We start from the raw sequence: 21,255 nt of genomic DNA on the forward strand, positions 1-21,255 counted from the left end.
GAATCAAATCAAGATCACAAATCATGCCAACAAGATCATGACCACAGATCGCAACAATTCCTGGAACTATTTTCAGAAGAATTGTGAGCACGCTTACCACATCGACCCATGGGTTTTTCTTTGGGAGGGTTAGGCCACGTGGTAGTTTTAAGGCCAAAAAATTCACATCATTAACCCTCCACAACCCGACAAGGTTGTCACGTTTTAACAAATATATTATACTGGTAGGAACCACCTGGTTCCACCAGCCCACAGGGGATTATTGTGTCCGTCCGTTGTGCATCCAAAAATGGGAGGGGTCGGGCTGGGTGGAGAGGGGAGGGTGGGGAGGGTAGGGCTGGGTGGGTGGTGGGAGGGGGTGGGGCTGGGTGGGGAGGGGCTGGTCACCCCGTGGTACCCTTATAAAACTCAACGTTTAACCTACTCACGCCGGCTTGTGCCCGCCCTCACAGTCGGGCATATTTGCGGAATACACCACGCCGCCGTTGACCCTGGCCATTGACCGAGCAACCAAACGTTCCTACCAGCTCCCTCCGCAGGAATGTGTTTTAGAAGTGGCCAACGTATCGATTAAATTCCTGCCAATGAACCTCCTCCTCGCAGGGGGCTTCGAACTTTTCACGAGTGAATTTGACGTGGTGATGTTTGAATTGAGTCGTGACAAAGTCTTGCTTACAGACCTTTGTGGTTCGGTGGCGGGCGGCCGCCCTGGTTAATGCCGCGCACTGGAGCCGATTTACTGAATTTTAACCGAAACACACGTGCCGTCCGCTTCACGGCGGGCGCTAAAGATCGCGAGACGTCATCCGAAAAAGAGTAGGCCACGTGTGCCGGCGTCAAAGGCCCTACTTTGATGATGACTCACAAATTACCTGATTGGATGAAGCCACAGAGCAACATCGCCCCCTACTGTGGAACTACTGCGGACTGTAATTGTCTGCGAAACGCATGCCTTTTGTCCGCGAGAGCTTTGCGCTAGTCGACTGACGTGAAAACCAGACTGAACGAACGGTTTGATTCGATTTCAATATTCCCGGTTGCATTTCCAAGAGACGAGGCTGACGGGGGGGGAGGGGTGGGGGGGAGTGGGGGAGCAGGCTGTGTACCTCTTATCCCACGAGAGGAGGCCAAGGTCGTTGAGCAGCAGGCGGCAATAGTAGAAAGTGGAGGACGGCTCCGTGGGCTCGGGCTCCGTCTGTGGAGCGGCTGCATTTGCAGAGCAAGAGGAGACCGTCAGCTGGCCCTCCCCAGCCAGGTGTGCCCTCTCTGCCTGGCTCTGCCTCCGCAGGCACTCCATAAACAGCGTCTCGTCCCCAGGCTCGGCGAGGGGTGCGGGCGGGTCGACGGAGGGCACGTGAAGCGGCAGCCCGGGTCCGGGCAAACACTCGGGGCTGCTCTGTCCCACGTAGCGAAGCAAACTGTCCAGGGCATCTTCTCCACCTTCCAGGGCGTCGTACGTCGGCAAGCGGTTTCCGCCGCTCGCAGGCGCACGCTCGCTTTGCCCACCGTTCGCTTCTGAACCTCCAGGCGCTGGATCCCGAATGGTCCAGTCGCCGCCCGCAGGAGGCGCGCCTCCAAACGCACCTTCGGCAAGGCCGCCGTCGGGCTGGGCGACGCCGTACAGGAGCGTGCTGTCCCACGTGTACTTCCCGGAGACGTCGCGCGCGATGAAGCGCACGTCGCAGGCCGGGGTTTGCAGCCCCGCCAGCTCCGAGCTCCTGCCCGGAGAGAGCGGCAACTGGACGAATGACAGGAGGGAGTCGCTGCCGCCGCTGTCGGCGTGCGACAGGACGAAGAGCTGCAGGTTGGGGCTTGAGAAGAGCTCGGGGCCGATGCAGTCGTCGCCGCCGGCGCCGGCGGCGCCGCTCACGCAGGGGTTGTCATGGCCCTCGGTCAGCAGGCTGGCCAGCAGTGCGGGACCGCCGCCCATGGGGTAGTGGCCCAGGTGAGTCAGCAGGTGCACCATGACGGTCCAAGCCGCCAGGGGCACGGGGTCATGCTCGCTGCCCTCGGAGCCTGAGAATAAATGACAGACGCCGCTTTAATGCGAATGCGTCTCAACAATTGCACGATACGTAATTACTCGTGTACGGTGTTGCTTTGTGCGTTGAAAGGGGTCCCATGGTTTATATGGAGTGCTCTACCCAATAAAATCCCGTAATCCGGCAGCATTTGTTAAATAAGTCTGACTGCTGATGAGACCCAGGTGGTCGAAACAAATGCTGCTTGGTAATATTGGTCAGGAAAGCCAATTGGTTGATGGTTTAAAAAAAACATATTTGTAAATAAAGAATGAGTTGTCATTGATGATTAACACTGGGATCCAGCCCTTGAAATACTAGGCACTGGTCCAGTGGTTCCGTCTGATTCCATGATATTAAAAAAAACATTCTAAAAGTCTTCTACAAGGCGGTGCAAGAGCCTGCAACATGTGATGACAGCTCTCTTTGACCCAGGGCTGCATCTTAGGGTAAAATGTGTTGGTGAAAAGGTTTTTTTAATAGAAAGAAAACACACGCACACATATATATTTTATCACGTGCAGCATGATACTTTGACAGCATTGGAGGGAGGGGGGGACAACTCACAAGTTCAAGTACGTGACAGTTTATAAAAAAAAACAGTTACACCTTTGCAAAAGCTAAATTCATCTAAATTTTTTCCGACATTGAAAATTCAAACCTTTCCAAATCAAAGTGAACATAGTCTGTAAAGTAAGTAATCATCAGTCTACATTCGCAATTAAGAATAAAAATGTAAAATAAAAGTGAGTAAACACTTAATAAAATACCCCAGCAGCATGGCTGACGAGCAAAAGCGTTTATACCAGGATTGACCTATTTTAATAATTGATCACATTGCAATTATCGATTCAACATCACGCACGCGGGATTATTTTTTCGGCAATGCGAACGAAGCGCGATTCCCCGTGATTTTTTTTTTAAATCGGCCGCGCGGCTTCACATTCGCAAACATGCAAAGCAGTGACCACGAACAACAAAGGGGGCGAAAAACGGTGAGTCATGTTGATTTTAATCCTGGGATCACCAGACACAGGGATAACAACACCATGGGAAAGAAGCCAACTGTGCGCCCAAAGAACCCCACCCCCGCCCCCCCAAAACAAAAACCTCCAGGTGAGTCATAAGCTCGGAGATAATGCATAGGTATTAAGGGGGAGGTAATTTTACATACAGCTGTGGACGTCTAGAGACTCGCCGTGCATTTTACACCGCGCCGCGCGCGCGCCTTCCCTCGGCGTCCCTTTCAGCGCACACCTACACCACGCACAAAGGCAGGCCTGCAGCCGCCAGCACTTGTCATTGCTGCGAATGAGGTTAAGTCCTTTTAATGACCGGAGACGAGTTTTCAAACTCTCGGTAACCTTCCATGCGCGGCATTGTCTCCCACTTTGCGTCCCTTTACCATTAGCCTCGCCGTAAAAGGGTTTTTAAAACCGAGCCTGCATCCAGTGAATGTTGCTTAATTGCATTTCAGCCCAATGCCACTTTCCCCCCCCCCCCGCCTTCTTCCATCCATTTCTTCACAATTAGAAGCTCGATCACGAGCAGACAAAGGCCAATGGCGAAAGTGGGGTTTACGTTGGCAATCACAACTGCAAGGCTTGGTCTCCTTTTAACATTAAAAGGTTCCTTGTTTATGGGTCTGGGATTTGATGTTGACCCAGAAATAGGATTAGAGGCAGGCGGCAGGTGATGTTTGTGTGGGGAAGCTTTGTGCGAGGGATAAACAAATAAATAAATCCAAATCCCACACGCTTTTTTTTACTTAGGCCTTTTGCACCTCCACCCTCCCCTGCAGTGATATTATTCTCATCCATATCTATTTTACTATTTTTTTGTCCATGTATATATTTAAAAAATTGATGTACAATATATTTTTTTAATTATTTTTCTGCACGTATATATTTTACAAATGTTTTGTACACATATATTTTGAAAAAAATTGCACACATTTTTTGTTGTACTCGTATATAAATATTTGTAAATGCCATCAAACTACGTGTCAGATTGTCGATTGACGTAACTCGCTGACCCAGCCCATGCTGAGCTCTGTAGCTCATCGGATTCCTCCAGGATAAATACAGATTCTGATTCGGATGTTTAGATGCCCAGCCAAAGGATTGCATCTCCACTTCAGGAACCGATTGTTATGTAAATGTGCTTCATGTGATAGCATAAAATTATTATTGTTTCGTAAAGGAAGGCGCTATTTTTACACTGACGCTCTACAGTCATTTGACAGCAGGGGGCGATGTTGCTGCGTGTAATCCCAATTGATTAATTTGCAAGTTATTTTCCACATTTAGACCTTGACGCCGGCGGCACACAAAGGTCGACTTCTTCAAATGTTACGGGATCTTTAACGTCCACTGTGAAGCAGACGACGAACGTTGTAGGCGGTAATACGCTAGCAGTATTGACCGGGGAGGCCTGCCTGGGTCGAACCACATACCTCTGCAACAACCGCTGGGACACTTCACTGACCCGTGTCACCGGTAAATTCTTCACATGATCATAACATTACATATGAACCGGAGGTGTTTTTGTTGTTGTTGTTAAAGCAACATTGTTTCCACAATACAGTAAAACCCTTGTTAATTCGACACATTCGGGGCTCTGGCTTTTCCGAATTATCCAATATTCATAATTATGTACAATGGCATTCCCCAGTGGCTCCCGCCCCAATAATTTTTTTCTCCAAATTTATTTTCCAAACTCTTCACACACCATACACATTGACACACACCCTGCATCAATTCTATCCAAAACTTTGGATGTGTCTTGCAGACTAATGGATTTATACTTCAGTCCCTTTCAACCACTTCTTGATGTGGGTTATAGATGACATGTCTGAGTGGGTTGGCTTGCACAAAGTGCATAAACGAGGTAAAGTCCAAAGCAACGTGTCTGAACTCGCGCTCACCACGCGGCCCGCCTCGAGACCGAGTCTTTGTTTTGGTTGTGGCGCGTGGCGTCGCTCCACGTGCATGCCGAAAATGGACCATACGGTACGGCAATTCGGCTTATGGCGAATGACTAATACTGTATAAGTACCAAAAGCACAGCCGTGCTGAATTATCCCCAATTATGAATGATCAAATACCGAAATAACGAGGTGTTACTGAAGATGAACAAACTGAGATCAAAATCCTGAAAATGAAATTGGGGACTATTAGGTGGATGTACAACCATGACATAAGATATTAGCTAAATCTTCCTACAAATTAATTAATGCATTGCCGTACACGTTGCAACATGTCATTTAATTCTAAACAAAACACTGATATTTACAGAACACAATACAACATGTAAGCAGACCGCCGAGTGTGAAATGCTAACAAAGAAGATATCGCTTACTTACAATGTAGTTCCATAAAATAAATCTGAGTTGCAAGGTTATAATGACGACGGTAATAAATATATCACCACAAAAACATTTGAGGTTTTTGTTGCTTCATAAGAACAATCACTTTCAGTTAATTATAACAAAAATAATGATTTACAATTGGTATTCGCACAAAATTCTCGCAGTCCAGGGCTATTACAATGGCGCCATGTGCCATGTACGGGACGAACATAGTCTTCCGGTATGGAGCGACGATGCAACCTGTCATCCCAATTAACTCATTTGGTTTCAAATGTAAATCTGGAGCCTGATCCGGGCACGCAAAGGTATGTTCATGTCGAACGACCTCACAGGATCGTTAACGTCCACCGTAAAGCAGACGGCATAATGAATACCCCCGGAGCATTTACCAGGATGGCCTGCCGGACTCGAACCACGGACGTCTACAACAAATGATGAATGCACGCTACCACTGGGCCATATCACCGATATTGTGACTATGGAGAGAGTGGCACTATCCTTAATCTACTCACAAACTGAAGAGTGTTACACGTTTGCAATCCTTGCTGCCTTGTGAAACAACATGGCTCAAGTCAAGGTGCCTTAAATTGGCTCAATCAACTCCACACACATTTGTACAGAATCCTTCAACCTTAAGAAATATACGCTAATGAGCACAATATTACACAGAGTACTTCCTAAATCCACCGCTAGATGTAGGCGATGTTTAGTCATGAGAGTTATTTAACCAGAACTTGGTACACGAGTCGTTGTGGGTTGGCACGTTTAACGGAGGGATTATGAGCAACATACATTTTTTTGCTATAGTTTAATGCATTCTTGGACGCTATGTGTTCAAAAATGATTGAGTAACGTGTTATAACCAAAGAGAAATAGATAATGATATCAGCATAGGAAGACTTCCAGGAAGAAATTGGCATTAACACGTGTTACATTTGGTGCCCTTGGTCAATCCACTGCTGGATGGGGACCTTCCCAAGCTTTGCGGGAGATAATTTGACCATACACCAAGCGCGGGTTGGTGAAGGTGGGGAGCATAGAAGTACGGCACAACAATGGTTGTTGCTTTACCGCCCGTCTGCCGTTCACCATGTAGCCCAGCAGCAGTCTGTGACAACCTGCCGCGCATGATGCTCGCCCATCCACCGCATCGCGCGCTTTCAAATGAGCTTCTGCGGCCATCTGGAAAGCTCTTCCTTCCGATATTAAGAAGCCACTGGGAGCTATGCATTTTTAAATCTAGATTGAAAACTCATTTCCTTAAAACGGCTTTTTGGGTTTAGTTGTTGTCCTTTCCCCCACACCTCCGATTAGCACGGTTGGCTACGTACGGTGCTACAGAGGTTCAATGCACATACATCAAAGCCAATCCAGGCTGAAGCCTGCTCAGCTTCCCTCCGAAGTCTAACGACATCCTACCCCTGTCGGCGATTCAGCCAACGGAGGCAGAACGCCGTCGCGCTTCTACCACGATCACCCGGCATCATTACCTGGGGCGCAGGCAACGGACGCAGACTGCTCGGCCAGACCCTCGGAGCGATCCTTGCGGTCTTCCGGCGAGGCCTGAGCGTCATGCCCTGCCGAGGCTGGCGCCTCTGCCGGTCCCAGGGGAGCGTAGCCGGGCTGAGCGAACGCCGCCGATCCGTGAACGCAGCCGTGCAGCACCTGTGGGAGAAAGCGGCACGTCAGCACGCGCGGACACAATCAAAGGATCCTTCGTGTAGCCTCAACAGACTTTTGGGGGCAAGTGCTATTGGTGAACACCTACGAAGGCCGGCAGGGCACACGAGAGGGCGGGTGGCCAGCACCACGTGCCGCTATGCACGCGCATCGCCCGTTTATCAATGCACTGCTGGATGAGGGCCTCCACTGCCTCAGTGGACATCCTATTTAAGGAGTTATGTTGTATTAAATCATTTTTTCAATTTGCGTATCGTTAACGATAACCGATGCCCTTATTTTATTTGCACAGAATGTCACATTAAACCATCATCTGCCATCGTCTATCGACTGCCGGATGAAGACTGCCGCGAGCCATCGCCATCTCTCACGGTCCTGCGATGCAAACACCCATCCATCCATCTCAGATCGCTCCATCTCTATCGGTGCCCATCGGCTCCGGTGTGTTTGCGCCGTCACAAGTTCCGTAGTTTGAACACCGAGGTAGTGTCGTAACAGTTCGATTCCCAGCCCACAGCTACCATCAGTGGAAATTAATAGCTGAACCAGTCCTGGCTGCCCCTCCCCAACTTCCACCTTCTTCAATCCACATGAACCAGCACGGTGAGGTAGGGTTGAACAAACCAACCCAACCCCCACCCCCCCCCAACGACTGGTACATTGGAGGAAAGCCTTTATCCCGCAAGGAGAACTGACAAAAGGTTTTAAATTATGCTCAATTATTTATCGTGCAAAAAATGCCAAATTGCGTATTCTTTATTTTTAATGATTTCTTTTACCAGGTTAGGCCCACTGAGCTATACAGCTCTTTTTCCGAAGTGACCTAGCCACAAATGATAGCTCTACGAAGTGCCTTATGTTGACATAAATAGCAGACAAATACTCGAAGCGCATGTTTCTAAATGTGGAGGGAAAAACCAGAGGACCCGGAGAAAAATCCACACCACCACGGGAAGACAGATTATGAAAACTCCAAATATACAGCAGGCGTCAAGGGTCGGGATCGAATGCACGACCTCCTGCACACGAGGCGAGGTAGTTAACATCTCACCAGCCTACTTTTGTCTGGGCTGCTGAACGCAGAGCACGCAATGAGAGTTGAAATATTTCATTTCATTCCCCGGACCAAAGCGCAGGAGACGAGCGGAATCATGGAACAGAGCCGATCTCAATGGCTTTTCTTCTTGGTGGCGCACACTGAAGGGAGTATCTCAGTTATGCTGAATGTTAATTATAATCATTGGCATGGCGGCATCACTAAGCAGCAGTGGTAAAACAAATAAAAAAACTTTCTCTATAGAAACAAGAGCAGACAGACAAGGACATTAGAGATGGCATACCTCTCAGGTTTAAAGATGCACCTACCTTATTAGTGGGCGAAGACTGACAGTTGAACGAATTAATCAATTAGCTCCGACTGTTTTTTTTTTTCGCCTATTGTGAATAACGGGGGAACAGAAAAACGAATCTCCATATCTGATTTTTTATTTTTTACAAGCTCTATCAGTGGAAGCTTTTTTGTTTATACTCAACATTGCAGCATTTATCACTTGGTCCTTGTTTATGTAAAATATTACTTAAATGCCAGTTTGCAGAGCAAACACAGCTATAGCAACTGGTAAAAAAAACCAGCACAAGCATCTCCATGGCAACAGACGCTTCACATTTTACTCAAGTGCACCTGCAAAGCCCATTTGTGAGTTTCCCCCGAGTGGAATTGACTGCAACTATTTAGAAGGACACTGCTCTGGCGAAAAAAACCAGCCAGTTGCAAAGAGCTCCCCGAGCAGTTGCAACGAGCTCCTCGAGCAGTTGCCCGGTTCGGAAACCGCGCCTTGTCTCGGCACGATGCCGCCCGACGTTCTGGAAGAAGCTACTGTCACGACGCGGAGGAGAAACGTCGCGCACTCAGAGCCGCCGTGCGACGCGACCGCCAACACCCACGCAGAGAGCGGCGCGACGACTCCCGTCGTCACGCGCGGGACAGAGGTCGCAATCAGGTACCCGATACCCGTACCCGGCCAGGTACGGGTACGGGTACACCGTTTGCGACCCTGGTGCGGCCGGGTACGGGTACAGGTAAGGAATCAAAACCCGTTTGCGACCTCTGGCGCGAGAGCAACAGGAATACTTTTTCGAGGTTGAGCTCCCGGGACGAACGGGAAGCCGCACGCGATGGACATAATCTGAAATCCTTATTATGCGTGCACCCCTGGTTCCCTTCTCAAAAGAAGACGGCCAAAACACATCCAGCACCTCCTTCCCTTTCTTCAATCATTTGCCGACGAATGCCACGCGGTCGAATTATCGTTGATGGCTTTTGTGAGGAGAAAATAAGCGAAGACCGCAGTAAAGGTCAGGTGTGTAATCGGCAAAATCATCTTCCCATTACACAAAATAATCTCCGGATACTCCCACACAGCTATACAATCCCATAATTTGATCTAAAAATTGCGTATTTATTCTATGAAATGGCATAAAAACCACGTGTGCGGATAAGCGACCCAAATCAAAAAGGATATATTATAAACATAATAGCTGTAATTGTTTTGGTATGATTAATTCGTAGCCCTTTTTAGCCGAGCACGTTGAACATTGGCACCAGAAGGCAGTGTCTCTTGAGTTAGCCCATTTCGGGGCCCTAAACAGAAACAAATCTTTGGGTGCCTCACCCGATTCCAGACGTTATATGATAGTCAATCTACGTGCTGCACGAAATAACTATACCAACAGACTCATTCGATATTTTAAAGTTCTTTTAATATTATTTTCACACTACTCGATCGGCAGGTGGCGTATGGTGGGGTAAAGTGTGGGTTCTCACACCAATTACGAAACGCCTGCCCAGCTTCCAAAAGTGGGCCGAAATACCCTCCCGGAGGGGCTCTCTAAAGCTCACTCTCTCGTGGAGGCCCCTTTCTCCAGCGGTCGAATTAGCCAGCAATTGCAGGACTGTACCTTCACCACGTTTTTATTACGATAGATAATTTTTTATATGTGTAAAGACAGTACGGGGTGATAGAGGGACAGTACGGGGTGATAGAGGGACAGTACGTCTCCCCGGGACCATGGTTACTAACTAACGTAACGGAACAGACAGGGTCACACGTTAGGGTAATGTGGGACCTAAATGGTTGCTAATAATGATTTGATGGGACAAGCGTTGACAGGGTCGCGTGAGGGGAAGCACGGGACCCAACGGTCGTCAATTGTAATAAGGGCAGAGAGAGAGAGAGACAGGCCCAGGTGCGGTGAGCGAGATTTCGGGAATAGGGCCGTGGGCGGGTCGTGAGAGGGATAAGAGCCGGCGCGGACCGGAACTCGCGGCTGTTGTTGTCGGGAATCGCAGTCGCCGCCTTGGAACGGGTCGTCTTCATCATCACCGTGTAGTCTTCAAGGGCTGGAGTTACGTTGTCTCAGAATAGAGTTATCTGAATTACCCAAGTGTATATAGTCACTCGCGGTTACTCGTTAAGTTGTCAGCGGACTTCATTCATAATAAAAATATATCAAAGAATAAGACGGTGTCTCTGAGAGCTACATTACATATGTAAGAATCTGAGTCCGAGCTATTATTTAGGGTATATCTATTTTTGTATTAATCTGGGAAGGGCCCCTTGAGATACTTGGGGCCCAAAGCCTGTGCCTGACTTGCTGAAGCCTAACGCCATCGTGAGCGGCACGGCCTTTGTGAAGGTGGCCTCCGACGCACCTTGAACACGGAGCTGAGCAGCGAGGGCCGCTTCTCGCCGGGGTCTCTTCCGCACGCAGCCGGCGGCTGCAGCAGAGCTGGCAACGTCAGCACCATGCACCAGTCCAGCAAGCACAGCAGCAGAGACACCATGCGCTGGAAGGTCGGCTCATGCCAAACAAAAAAAAGAGGAGCAAGGCAATGGACAAAAAATGGCAGAGGGTGCGTTAATTGGTTGCGCGGTAAAACAAAAGGTAAGGAGGTGCGCAGCCGTGCAATCGCTGCCTTTTTTCTCACCAATGAGTGACATCGAGGCTAAACAAGAATCGCTCTCCGACTCCACTGATTTAAAAACTCCCAGCGGCGAGCAGGCCAAAGCCAAAAATGGTAGCGACAAAACACCTCACCACTGAAATAGGGGCAAGATCGTAAATTTATCAGAGAAACCTCGGACAATTTCACAAGTGTTAACATCACATTACCGGTGTCAGAGCAAGGAGAACAACAGCATTTAATTTATCTGCCAGGATTTTCACCCATTGTGGCTCCTCATAGACAAGAGGAGAGGGCGAAGCTCTGCAATTACAATCGCTCACACCACTGCTGGAGGAAGGACCTCCACTCGAGGGCGCTCTAGACAGCCCCTCTAGCGGGTATCTTTGGCCTGCTCTTCCACGCTGGCTCGTACACGTCGTGCAAGAAGACGTGGGAGTGCACACGCTGTACCCCGCCACACGGGACCTGCGGATCGGCCAACTGTGGGGTGTAGCCATCGACACCGCTGGGTGGACACGGGCGGCGGTGGGGATTTAAGAAACTCGTGCCGTTGTTTTCAACTGCCGCGCCGGGAGACTGAAGTGAGCTGGTGACCCTTGGATTTTAGGTCCAGTGGGTGCCGACCTCTGCACCACGGCAGCAGCAGCATTATTATCCCGAGTCGTGCTTATCATATACGGGGTTCCGGGCGGTCTCCACTTTTACGACGTTACAATGCGTTCCGGGAAAGCCCGTCGTAAATCGGACACTATTTTTCCCGTAGACAGTCGAAACAGCAGAAACGTCATTTGCCGGTGCGTTTTTCCTTTCTTTTCGGCCATATTTAGCAGGGTTCAATGGCTAAAAAAAAAAATCCACAAAAAACATTTGAGAATATTAAAAGCTCCACGGCAAGTCACATCGGAGACCAGACCGAATCTGTTCAAATGTGTTTGGGAGTCGTGTCGACAGATGTGTAGTAAATCAAGTTTCTGCAGCTGTAAATCGATCCCTGGTGGAATTACATAAACAGATGTCTCAATAGGAGATGCCTGCACCAGCACAATGACACAAGCACAGAACAATGAATTTACCCTCTCATTGACTCTCCCTCTCACACCTTCCTTTGGCTAAAGTGAACGCGGAAAACGCCAGACAACCACTGCAACATGTTGAGTCAAACCAAGTTACCAGTCGTGTGAACTTGCTTTTTAGCTGGATAGTTAAGCTAAGCTATTGCAAGAATCTCCAAAGCAATTAGGATTCCAATAGCTGCAGAGGAGGGGATGGGGCTCAGCTGTTTCAGGGTCATTCTGGAAAATCAATAAACCAAATATGCATGTCCTTGTGAACCTATGAAATGGTGTCACTAATGGGAATGAAAATCCCTTAACACTATGCATCAAGACACCTTAACATTACCATCAACGGAATTGAAGTCATCACAATGGAATTGCTGGACATGATTTTGGTAGAATGTTCTTCTTTCTGTCTGGGCTATGCACTCAAACAGACGCATAGAATATTCATAATGAGAAAGCCAATGTCTCAGAGACGCACACAAAGACAAATATCCCCCGTATAGCCTTAACAGACTGTTGGGGCATGCAAAGGGGTGGATTTGCCAGCACCACGCCCCGCTGCCTTTGTCTCCCCAGTGACGATGTTTACACACCGTACCAGGTACTCATTTGGGTCTGAGTCGACCACACACACACAGACAGACACACTCGGTTGTAAATGAAACACTCTGCCTCTTGTGAAAGCGTCGCGGAAATTGATTGCATTTTTTATAAGGAAGTGAAATTTGTATTCCGAGTTACCTTTTTTTCCTCCTCTTGGCTAGAAGTTTCAGTGATGGGCAACAGCTGCGTGATCGTGGAAACCAGAGCCTGCAAACACACAACAAAGACACAGGAGGACATGTTTACTCCAGCCCACCACCGTGCGTACAGCAGTGGAAGCAAGGGCATCGTGACATTTTTATTTTAAATGCTGGCAAATTTTAATGCCCCTCCAATTTGCAATTGACTGCACATTGAGGATAACGATTTTAAAACATTGCCCTGAGCACTCACGTCCAAATTTAATTTAAATGTTGCTGTCAATTTATCACCACACAAAGACCATTGTCTGCGCGTAATGGGCAATGCCACGATTTCGGATGTACATTTGCGACACTTTAACGATGTGAGTAATCATTAGTATAATGATAAAGTGGCTTTTTCACTTGGGCATAGCATATCAACCAATTAGGACTGTAATTCATAGAGATATAATTTGTCCAATTTTCTTGAGAGGAGACAAATGCTCATGGAATACCACGGTGTCACGAGTAATCATCCACTCTGCTCAGGTGGCGATGGTGCATTCAGTTTAATGTACGCGCAAAACAATCGACTTAGTCCATATTTTACCAAAACCATAACCACCTTCCAAATAACACCCCATATATTTTATTGATGATGTAAACTCACGCACGTGCGTTGAAAAGTGTGTATATACATCATATGCTGTTCACATCACCAAAAGCAGCCAAGAGAAGCCTCAACAGTCGCCATAGCAATGTAGCCATGAAATCATCGATTCTGTAATGTTTCGGATGACTGAGATGGCTCACTCCGCCTCTGAATATGGGCGCCACTGTGGCGAGATGTGAACTACTTCGCCTGGTATACAGTGTTTCACTCCACATTCAGCAACACGAGTTTACAGTATTTGGCTACTACAAATTTCCACGTGATAATCCAAATCCGTTGAGCTTTCATTTGTGGCCAGCGAGCTTCTGAAAAAGAGCTATATAGCTCAGTGGGCATTAGCTAATTAAATGACAAACAGTTTTTGTTGAGAATATACACTGCACATAGACGACTTGAGACTCCAACCTGCACGATGACAGAGGGCAGCTCTTCGCTGTGTTGCTGCAAATCGTCGGCGTACATTGCAAGCACGGTCAGCATGTCGCAGCTAACCTGAGCCACGGACCTGTGAGAAAACTAAAAAAAGCGACGATACAGACACGCACAAGCATCCCATTAGCAGGCAACAAGAACAAAGACTTGGACACATTTGTCAACAACACTGCTTTAAAAAGTATATTACTTTTGCAGTATATTACTGGGTGGTAGGTAAAGGTACAAGCCTGCAACTACTAGCTCATGCGACTGCTGGTGTAAGGGCCTTGACAAGAGAAGGCCCCTCTAGAGATTGCATTGTTCATAAGCCTGGAAACCATTCAACGATCCCACTAAAATATTTCGCTCAGGGCACGCCTATCGAATTATGCGTGCAAGAACCAATTATTCATTATTTATGAATACGGTATGCAAAGTGTAATCTAACCTTACAATTACGCAAAAGGAATGAACACAAATGGTATAATTGGGTCGAAATAAACCCGAAACAATACATAATATTTATTTTTAAATCCAGTCTTGACCTGAAATTGTCTCAATTCATAGTTTCACGAGGAGGGAGTGAATCGTCAGACGCTCAATGGAGGCGTGTCCTGAAAAATACCCAATTAGCAAACAAAATCTCCTGGAAGTAGGCTTTTAATTGAGAGCAGGCGGATTACGCGGATGAAAATGTAAATGATTAAATTCTTTGTGTGTCCATCTGTGGGGTTATGATATATTAAAACACTTTCAAAAGTGGATTGCAAAGAATTCCAATGAAGCCAAAATGGGTTATCTATGTAACACAAAATTATAAAGAGTGATGTGAGAATATAAATAACAAGATAAGCAGACAATACGTCTCCTCTATGTATCTCTTTCTGCACATAAAAGAGCTGTGTGAGCAATACCGTAATGTTATTGTGTATAGAGACTGATATATTACATATTTTGTTTACCAATTTGTTATCTATATATGCGTGTTATCAAATCGTTACAAGGGCATCCCTTCAATTACCAGCTAAATCAAAGTGTTACTGCAAGCCAGCTGCTTCTTGAAGATGGACCACAGCACAGGACGTTAGCCAGCATTACGTGCGACTACCTGTTGATGTACTGAAGCAGCCACTCAATTTTCGGTTCAGTTGGAAACTGAGAGGAAGCCCATGTCAAGTACAAAAGGGACCAGCCGCAGCTTAAGCACACGACCCAGAATCTACTGCTTACCCAATTGCAAATCTACTCACAATCAACTGATTGAATAAGTACGTACCTTTGCGCAATATTTTTTTTACGTACGAACACTAAGTTCCAGAAAAACGACATTATTTAATGAAAATACACTCAAATTTTCAGTAGCGGAGCTACGCGGAGCACAGCAGAGGGCGGTGCAGAAAAATACATTGTTGTACAATTCTTCTATTCCCTCACATGATTTCTCCCAGCCTGACCAGCGTGGTCAAGTCTGGTCGAATAAACCACGCTCCCTGCCCACAATCTGCAGTGGCAATGCGAGGCCTTCATCCAGCAGTAGATTGACAAAGCACTGTACACGTGCATAAATTATCGTTCTGTTTGTTGCCAAAACTAATTTCAATTATTCGATGCCAATCGAACAACAACACGATGTATATACCTTCAGAGTAGCACAGATGACATGGATGGCATCTGTCACCAGTGGATGCCGTGTACAATGCACCAGCTCCTCGCATATCCAGATTCCCAAACTGCACAGCGCGATACATCTGCGGAGCGAGTATGAGCAACGGCAGGAAACGTACTTCAAATAGATAGCAGCATAAAATCACAACGTGGAAGTAGTTTGAAGCATAAGCCAAATGGACCCCTGAAGCTATTACATTTAACGAATAAGACAATTTGCTTATTTTTATAAGTAAAACTTCGTTCACTTCACACATCAAAAAAAGGAACCGCCCCCCACCACTACTCACATGAATAGAATAATCCATTAACTGAAATTGATCTGCATGGGCACTTCACTGACATCAGAAGGCATTTTGAGAATATCTTGTTTTTTTCAAATCGATACTGCCGACTGTGCGCGGAAGGATGCCGGTTGTTGATAGGGCACCTGCGTTAACAAGCTACTCGATGAGCACTTGCCTGGCCGTTTCTGATGGTTCCTCTTTTGCTCCATTAAGGATGAGCTTCACGAGCTGTTCCTAATGGAAGAAGAACCCAGCAGCATTCTTAACATTTCAAAAAGCTGACAAGGCAAAAGAAGTGATGGAGCAGCAACAACAAAAAAACGACAACTTTTTCATAGATTCCACAAAAATTTTCTAAAATGCCATCCAGTACACGATGGGAGGAGACATTACTAAGTGTGGAACTAAAGTTTCTTAATACATTTTTTTGTTTAACGTACAGAACAATTGTCATTTAATATCATTGCACGGCACGCAGATATTCTCTCGCCGTCACAATTAAAAGAATAAACATTTCAGCCCAAAGACAGGGTGATATTTTCAGCTCGGACTTTAATGGACAGTTAAATGAATCTCCCAACCGCCAATAATTACTGTTAACCTCAATACCCGGTGTTATTGCATTCAGCGGAATCTGCAAACGCCGCGGCGGTTGACGCTACGTGCAGCAAGAGAGGGTTGGTTTTGTGTCCGCCTCTAAAATTCCCCCTTCGACAGCCGCACACAGCCCTGACTTGTGGGACACACGCATCGGCGGCGCTCACTCATCGTCGCCGGGACAACATCGTGGAACTCTCCAGCGAAGAGCGTCGTGATGGGGGGGGGGAGGGAACACGATCAACACGAGGACTGCAACAATTCATGGAGAAGAGCTCCAGCCTACTGGCCAGCACCTGCTCAGGGCAGATCGGCAAGGGCAATAAATGTTGGTCCATCGGTGACGCCCACACGTCCCAACGAACGAAAATAAAATAAAAGACACGGAGCTGCGAACGAAACCGAGAGTGTGAATATATATACCTTGAGGCCCTCGCAGTCGGTCGGGGTGATGTCATGGAGGGTTGGGTGGAGCGCTGGCATCTCCCCATACAGGTTGGGGAAGCACACCAGAGAGCCGAGCAGGCTTTGCGTCTCCGCCCTGGGGGCCTTGACAAACGAAAACACGGCGGGGAAATACACGTTCCTTCGTTTTAATCCGTTGTGTTGTAGTGCGAATAAAAAATTAAGTGTTGGAAAGATCCGCCACTCCCAACCTCCCCGAGCCTTACCCCCCCCTCCGCCCCCCTCCCCCACCAGCGTTTTGATGAATTGTCGCGATTCAAGGTCACCAACCGACTTAAAAAATATATATATATTTTAAAATACTGTCGTGAATGGTAGCGCCTCTAGTGGCTTGCAGGGGTCACGAGAATCCATGACAACCGACATCTGAAAAAATATATATAAATAATTACTCTACACCTGTTTCGATGCACGTTGCCCGAGCTTAAGAATGAATATTAATTGATTGCTTATGCAAAATATAAGTAATCCCAACCCTACACAATGTACCAGTTACTAATTTCATGCTGAGTTGACCTATGCGAGGTGTAAGATGTGTTCAGGTATCGCTTTGCCATTGATGATAGCCGTGGCCTGGAATCACACTCCCGTCACTGGGTTCACACAGTGCAGCGCACTTCTCACCGATCCACACCATGGTATGTGTGTCTTCACTACGTACTCGAGGTTGATGACTCACATTCGGTCGAACCAAGCCTCTTAAGAGTTGCTCTTCATTGGCCATACAAAATCATCATCATCATCACCGCTATGTCGTGGCAAACTAGTGGAATAATGGAAGGCAGGCTACACTCTACTACCAGATGAGCAATTGGTGTCTCACAGCAAAACGCTGCCACTTCAATTACAATAGGGAGTGCTGCAGTGCAGGTGAGGGTAATGCCGAGAGAATAGAATTATTCCTGCCATCAGCAGGACGTGTCATTCAGACGAACCTTTTTTCATTTTTTTTGACACTCGAGTGTTCGTTGGGGTTCTGGGATCGCAAGTTTCTCATACGGCTCGTGTGTGGTTGGGGTGGTGCAATATCCTGTGCCGTGCCGGCCTTCATACGTGCTCACTAACAGCACTTGCCCCAACAGTCTGTCAAGGCGCTACAGGGGAGATCTTTGTGTTAGTCTTTGTTTGCAACGTCCTGTAGCCTAGCCACCTTAGTAGATTTTTAATGTATGCGTGCAAATTAATTGAAATAAACAATTATTAAAAAAATTACCATGGGTGTTGTTGAGTGCATTCTATCGTGTTTTTTTTTTTTACACCGTATCTCAGTCTTTCGCACCGAACGTGCTCATCGGAGGTGTGGGGGAAGGTCAACAAACGGAACACACCAAAAAGCAGCGCTGAAATCCAGCCGATGAGAGAGAGGCAGGCGTTTACCTGGGAGGACTGGGAGGTCGCGATACGGCTGGCAGCGAGCAAAAAGTCCCACAGCAGCATGGAGGAGCCCGGCAGCCCCAGGGAGAAGAAGTGCGGCGAGCAGTTCCTCATCACCACGCTCAGCACGTCCTGCGGGAGGGGCCAAAGAGAAGGCACGTCGAGTCTGGTCCACACAAAAAAATTAACAGCGACGAAACCATCGTCGTCGCCACCCATCATCCGTCAGCCGTGATCCCACCCACCCAAGCCGTCGACAACTCTCGCGGTTTCACGATTCATCCAACCCCTGTGCGCGAGAATATTCAATTATTAAAAGATGATTCAATCGCTCCTCCTTTGGCTGCCACTCCATCGTTAGTCTCGACCAACAGCCATCGGCCCTTCAAGTGACGCATCCTGCCCAAGCCCGTTAGCTTTTTAACGGCCAACAGTGTCACCCAAATCACATATCGTCTCCACTCGACGGCTTTTAATGCACTCGTTCAGCTTTGGCTCCGTTTTTCTAGGTCAACATCCACGCTTGTGATCCGCTTGTGCCACGGCATACGATACGCATTGATGGAGAACATTCGCTTTTGGGACCAATTGGCGAGCTGCTTTTCACAATCTGGTTGAACCGAACGGCGGACACATGAGTTGCTGCCCAATCTAAAGCGGCAACCCACTCCGATCGCCGCCAGAACAAAACGAGACTCAATGAACAGAGGCATGAAGAAAGAAACAGATGTTACAGCACTTCCCGCGACGCTCCGATGTAACTTCCTGCATGGAATGAGCACATTCCATGATAACGACAATGGGCCATTGGTGATGGCTACGTGTGAGGCACACACCTATACCGTGCTGCTGTTCTTTTGAAAACAAAACCGCAACGCAAAACACGTAGGAGAGCCGATGAAAAGAGAGACAAAAGGGGGGGGGGGGAGAGGGTAGTTGTGGGGGGTCCGCGAGGGGGGGGGGGTGGGTTTTTGGCCAGATTTGTCCTGCCTTGGCCCAAGTCAAATCGCTTCGTATGGGGGCCGTGCTTGAGACATCGCGCATTTGAATACGTGCGCACGTATTCTTGGGGGAAGCGAATAATTGCGACAGCTGCTCTGCAAATAGCACCCGGTGCTCCGGGCTCTCTCTTGACGACTATTGTTATTTACCCGCCCGCGTTTATGTCACGGCAGTGGCCCCCGCGATTCATCTCGAGCCGTCTCCGTCGTCAGCATACTTGTGCAGCTACTCATAATCTAACCATTGTTTTTGGTTGTCGTACGCATTTTGAGGGCAGCATTTGAAATCGCAGGGAAAGGGTGGGCAAAAGAGAGCGACTTGTCTCATTTGTTAAGAAAACAGCCCTCAATCAAACGAGGCCTCGCGAATGTATATCCTCGTTGTCGGCACACTGCGTTTACGGAAATAGATAATGCAAGGAGCTGCATATGCGCATCAAGTGTACAAGTCCACCGTGTGAAATTGAGGGTTTTGAAAATTCCGTACAAGGTACTGATAATTTACAGCCCTTGGGTTAATCCACTGCTGGACGAAGCCTTCCCTTTGCCCTGCCAATCACGGAAGTTGCGTGGCCAGTAAGTCGAGGAGAGTTCATTTGTGTAAGCTGATGAGAACTCGCAGAGACCGGGATGAGTGTGACAAATGGAAAACAAATAAAGTACAGCGTTGAAGCGAAAAGAAATCAGGGCAAACACAACCCTATCACATGAGAAATCTAGAACATTGCACAAACATAGATAAATGTCAAATAATAAATTCCCCGTTACGTAAATGTATTACACAAGTGCGGGTCGGTGAAGGGCGGGGGTGGGACCGGGACCCCTTTTCAGATATCGCTCGCCACCAACGTTAGCCCCTGTGCCGGGAATCTAACTCGGGATGTGTCCAGGTTCGTGGCGTGGTGTGCTCACGACCCTGCTGCGCCACCATTCCGCCCCGTTTGCCGAAGGGAAACCGAGCTCGCTGGCGGTGGCAGCGAGCCCTGGCAGGGAACAGCTGAGGCCCCGAGCACAGTGGCGATAAATCTAAGCTTTATAAAAAAAAAAGATTCTTTAAAGTGGGTAAACAGTCCCTGGTTACGTTCTGTTTAAACAGAGAAACCTTTGGCAATTGTGCAAACAGAACACGAGGCAGATAGGGACAGCAGCGGTAAAAGCCCCCCCCCCCCCACTTGGTTCCAGCAGGTGCAAGCACGTGGTTGCCGCTACAGAGGCGGACGCTGCCGACCGAGAGCCATGTTTACGCGTCCCTCTGAGCAGTGGCAGGCAGGGCCTCATTTTAATATTTGAGCGCAGGGTCGCTTTGACCCGTGCTAGAATATTTCTACACCCGGCACACCACATCGCTGCGGCCGGGGTTACTCCTCGTCACGTGCCGTCAACTCCCATTCTACGGCGTGGTCCGGATGTATTGTGACTCCCGTTTAATTTTCTTAAAACGTCATATTTTTTGTAGAGCAATGGGGTGCGGTCATAAATAGGCAGAAGAAAAAAAATGTTAAGTGATCAATTCGTTGGCGGTCACAAGACATCTGGACCACATGGTATCCAGCGACCCTGACAATGTTGCTGTGCCCAGAACACCACATCCAATGTACCTCTGACTATGGCTGTGGCTACTGCTTGTCACGTGGCTACACCAAGTCTACAGAGCGACCCTGACGATATTTATCTGCACCCAGCATACCACATCAAGTATGGCTCACTGTATGCCTCTAGCGGCCTGGAAAATGAGTGAGAAACGAAGCCCCGAGTAGAGATACAATGCTTTTCAAATAGCTTGTGACCCTCATGGTTGTATTGTTTTCATGAAGGTCTCTGTATGAATCTTATTGCAATCATTGAGTGAACAGAGCCTTAACCATGTCAGGTGTTTTTTTTCTTCCTCGCTCTTTATCGGCTCACTTAACTGCTTGTCATGTTCAGATGTTAACGTTGATGGTCACTCACTTAAG

The 21,255-nt window shown here is 47.7% G+C and overlaps 1 protein-coding gene across 11 annotated transcripts in view; it reads right to left on the bottom strand.

Moving 5' to 3' along the window:
* Nucleotides 1-21,255, bottom strand: part of LOC144720052 (ral GTPase-activating protein subunit alpha-1-like) — a 142,649-nt gene that overhangs the window by 42,663 nt on the left and 78,731 nt on the right. For 6 of the 11 annotated variants that reach the window (XM_078596497.1, XM_078596496.1, XM_078596494.1 and 3 more), the window contains 9 exons: nt 18,303-18,431; nt 16,884-17,009; nt 16,039-16,097; nt 15,551-15,659; nt 13,903-14,013; nt 12,841-12,909; nt 10,784-10,930; nt 6,882-7,056; nt 1,107-2,016 (listed from right to left, as the gene is read on the bottom strand). In XM_078596497.1, coding sequence (XP_078452623.1) covers nt 1,107-2,016; nt 6,882-7,056; nt 10,784-10,930; nt 12,841-12,909; nt 13,903-14,013; nt 15,551-15,659; nt 16,039-16,097; nt 16,884-17,009; nt 18,303-18,431 — 1,835 coding nt within the window. The remainder of the gene's footprint in view (nt 1-1,106; nt 2,017-6,881; nt 7,057-10,783; nt 10,931-12,840; nt 12,910-13,902; nt 14,014-15,550; nt 15,660-16,038; nt 16,098-16,883; nt 17,010-18,302; nt 18,432-21,255) is intronic. The other 5 variants (XM_078596501.1, XM_078596502.1, XM_078596503.1 and 2 more) reach the window with 1 other exon arrangement.

Source organism: Lampetra planeri, chromosome 7, assembly GCF_965212315.1.
Source record: "Lampetra planeri chromosome 7, kcLamPlan1.2.h2, whole genome shotgun sequence".
Taxonomy (NCBI): domain Eukaryota; kingdom Metazoa; phylum Chordata; class Hyperoartia; order Petromyzontiformes; family Petromyzontidae; genus Lampetra; species Lampetra planeri.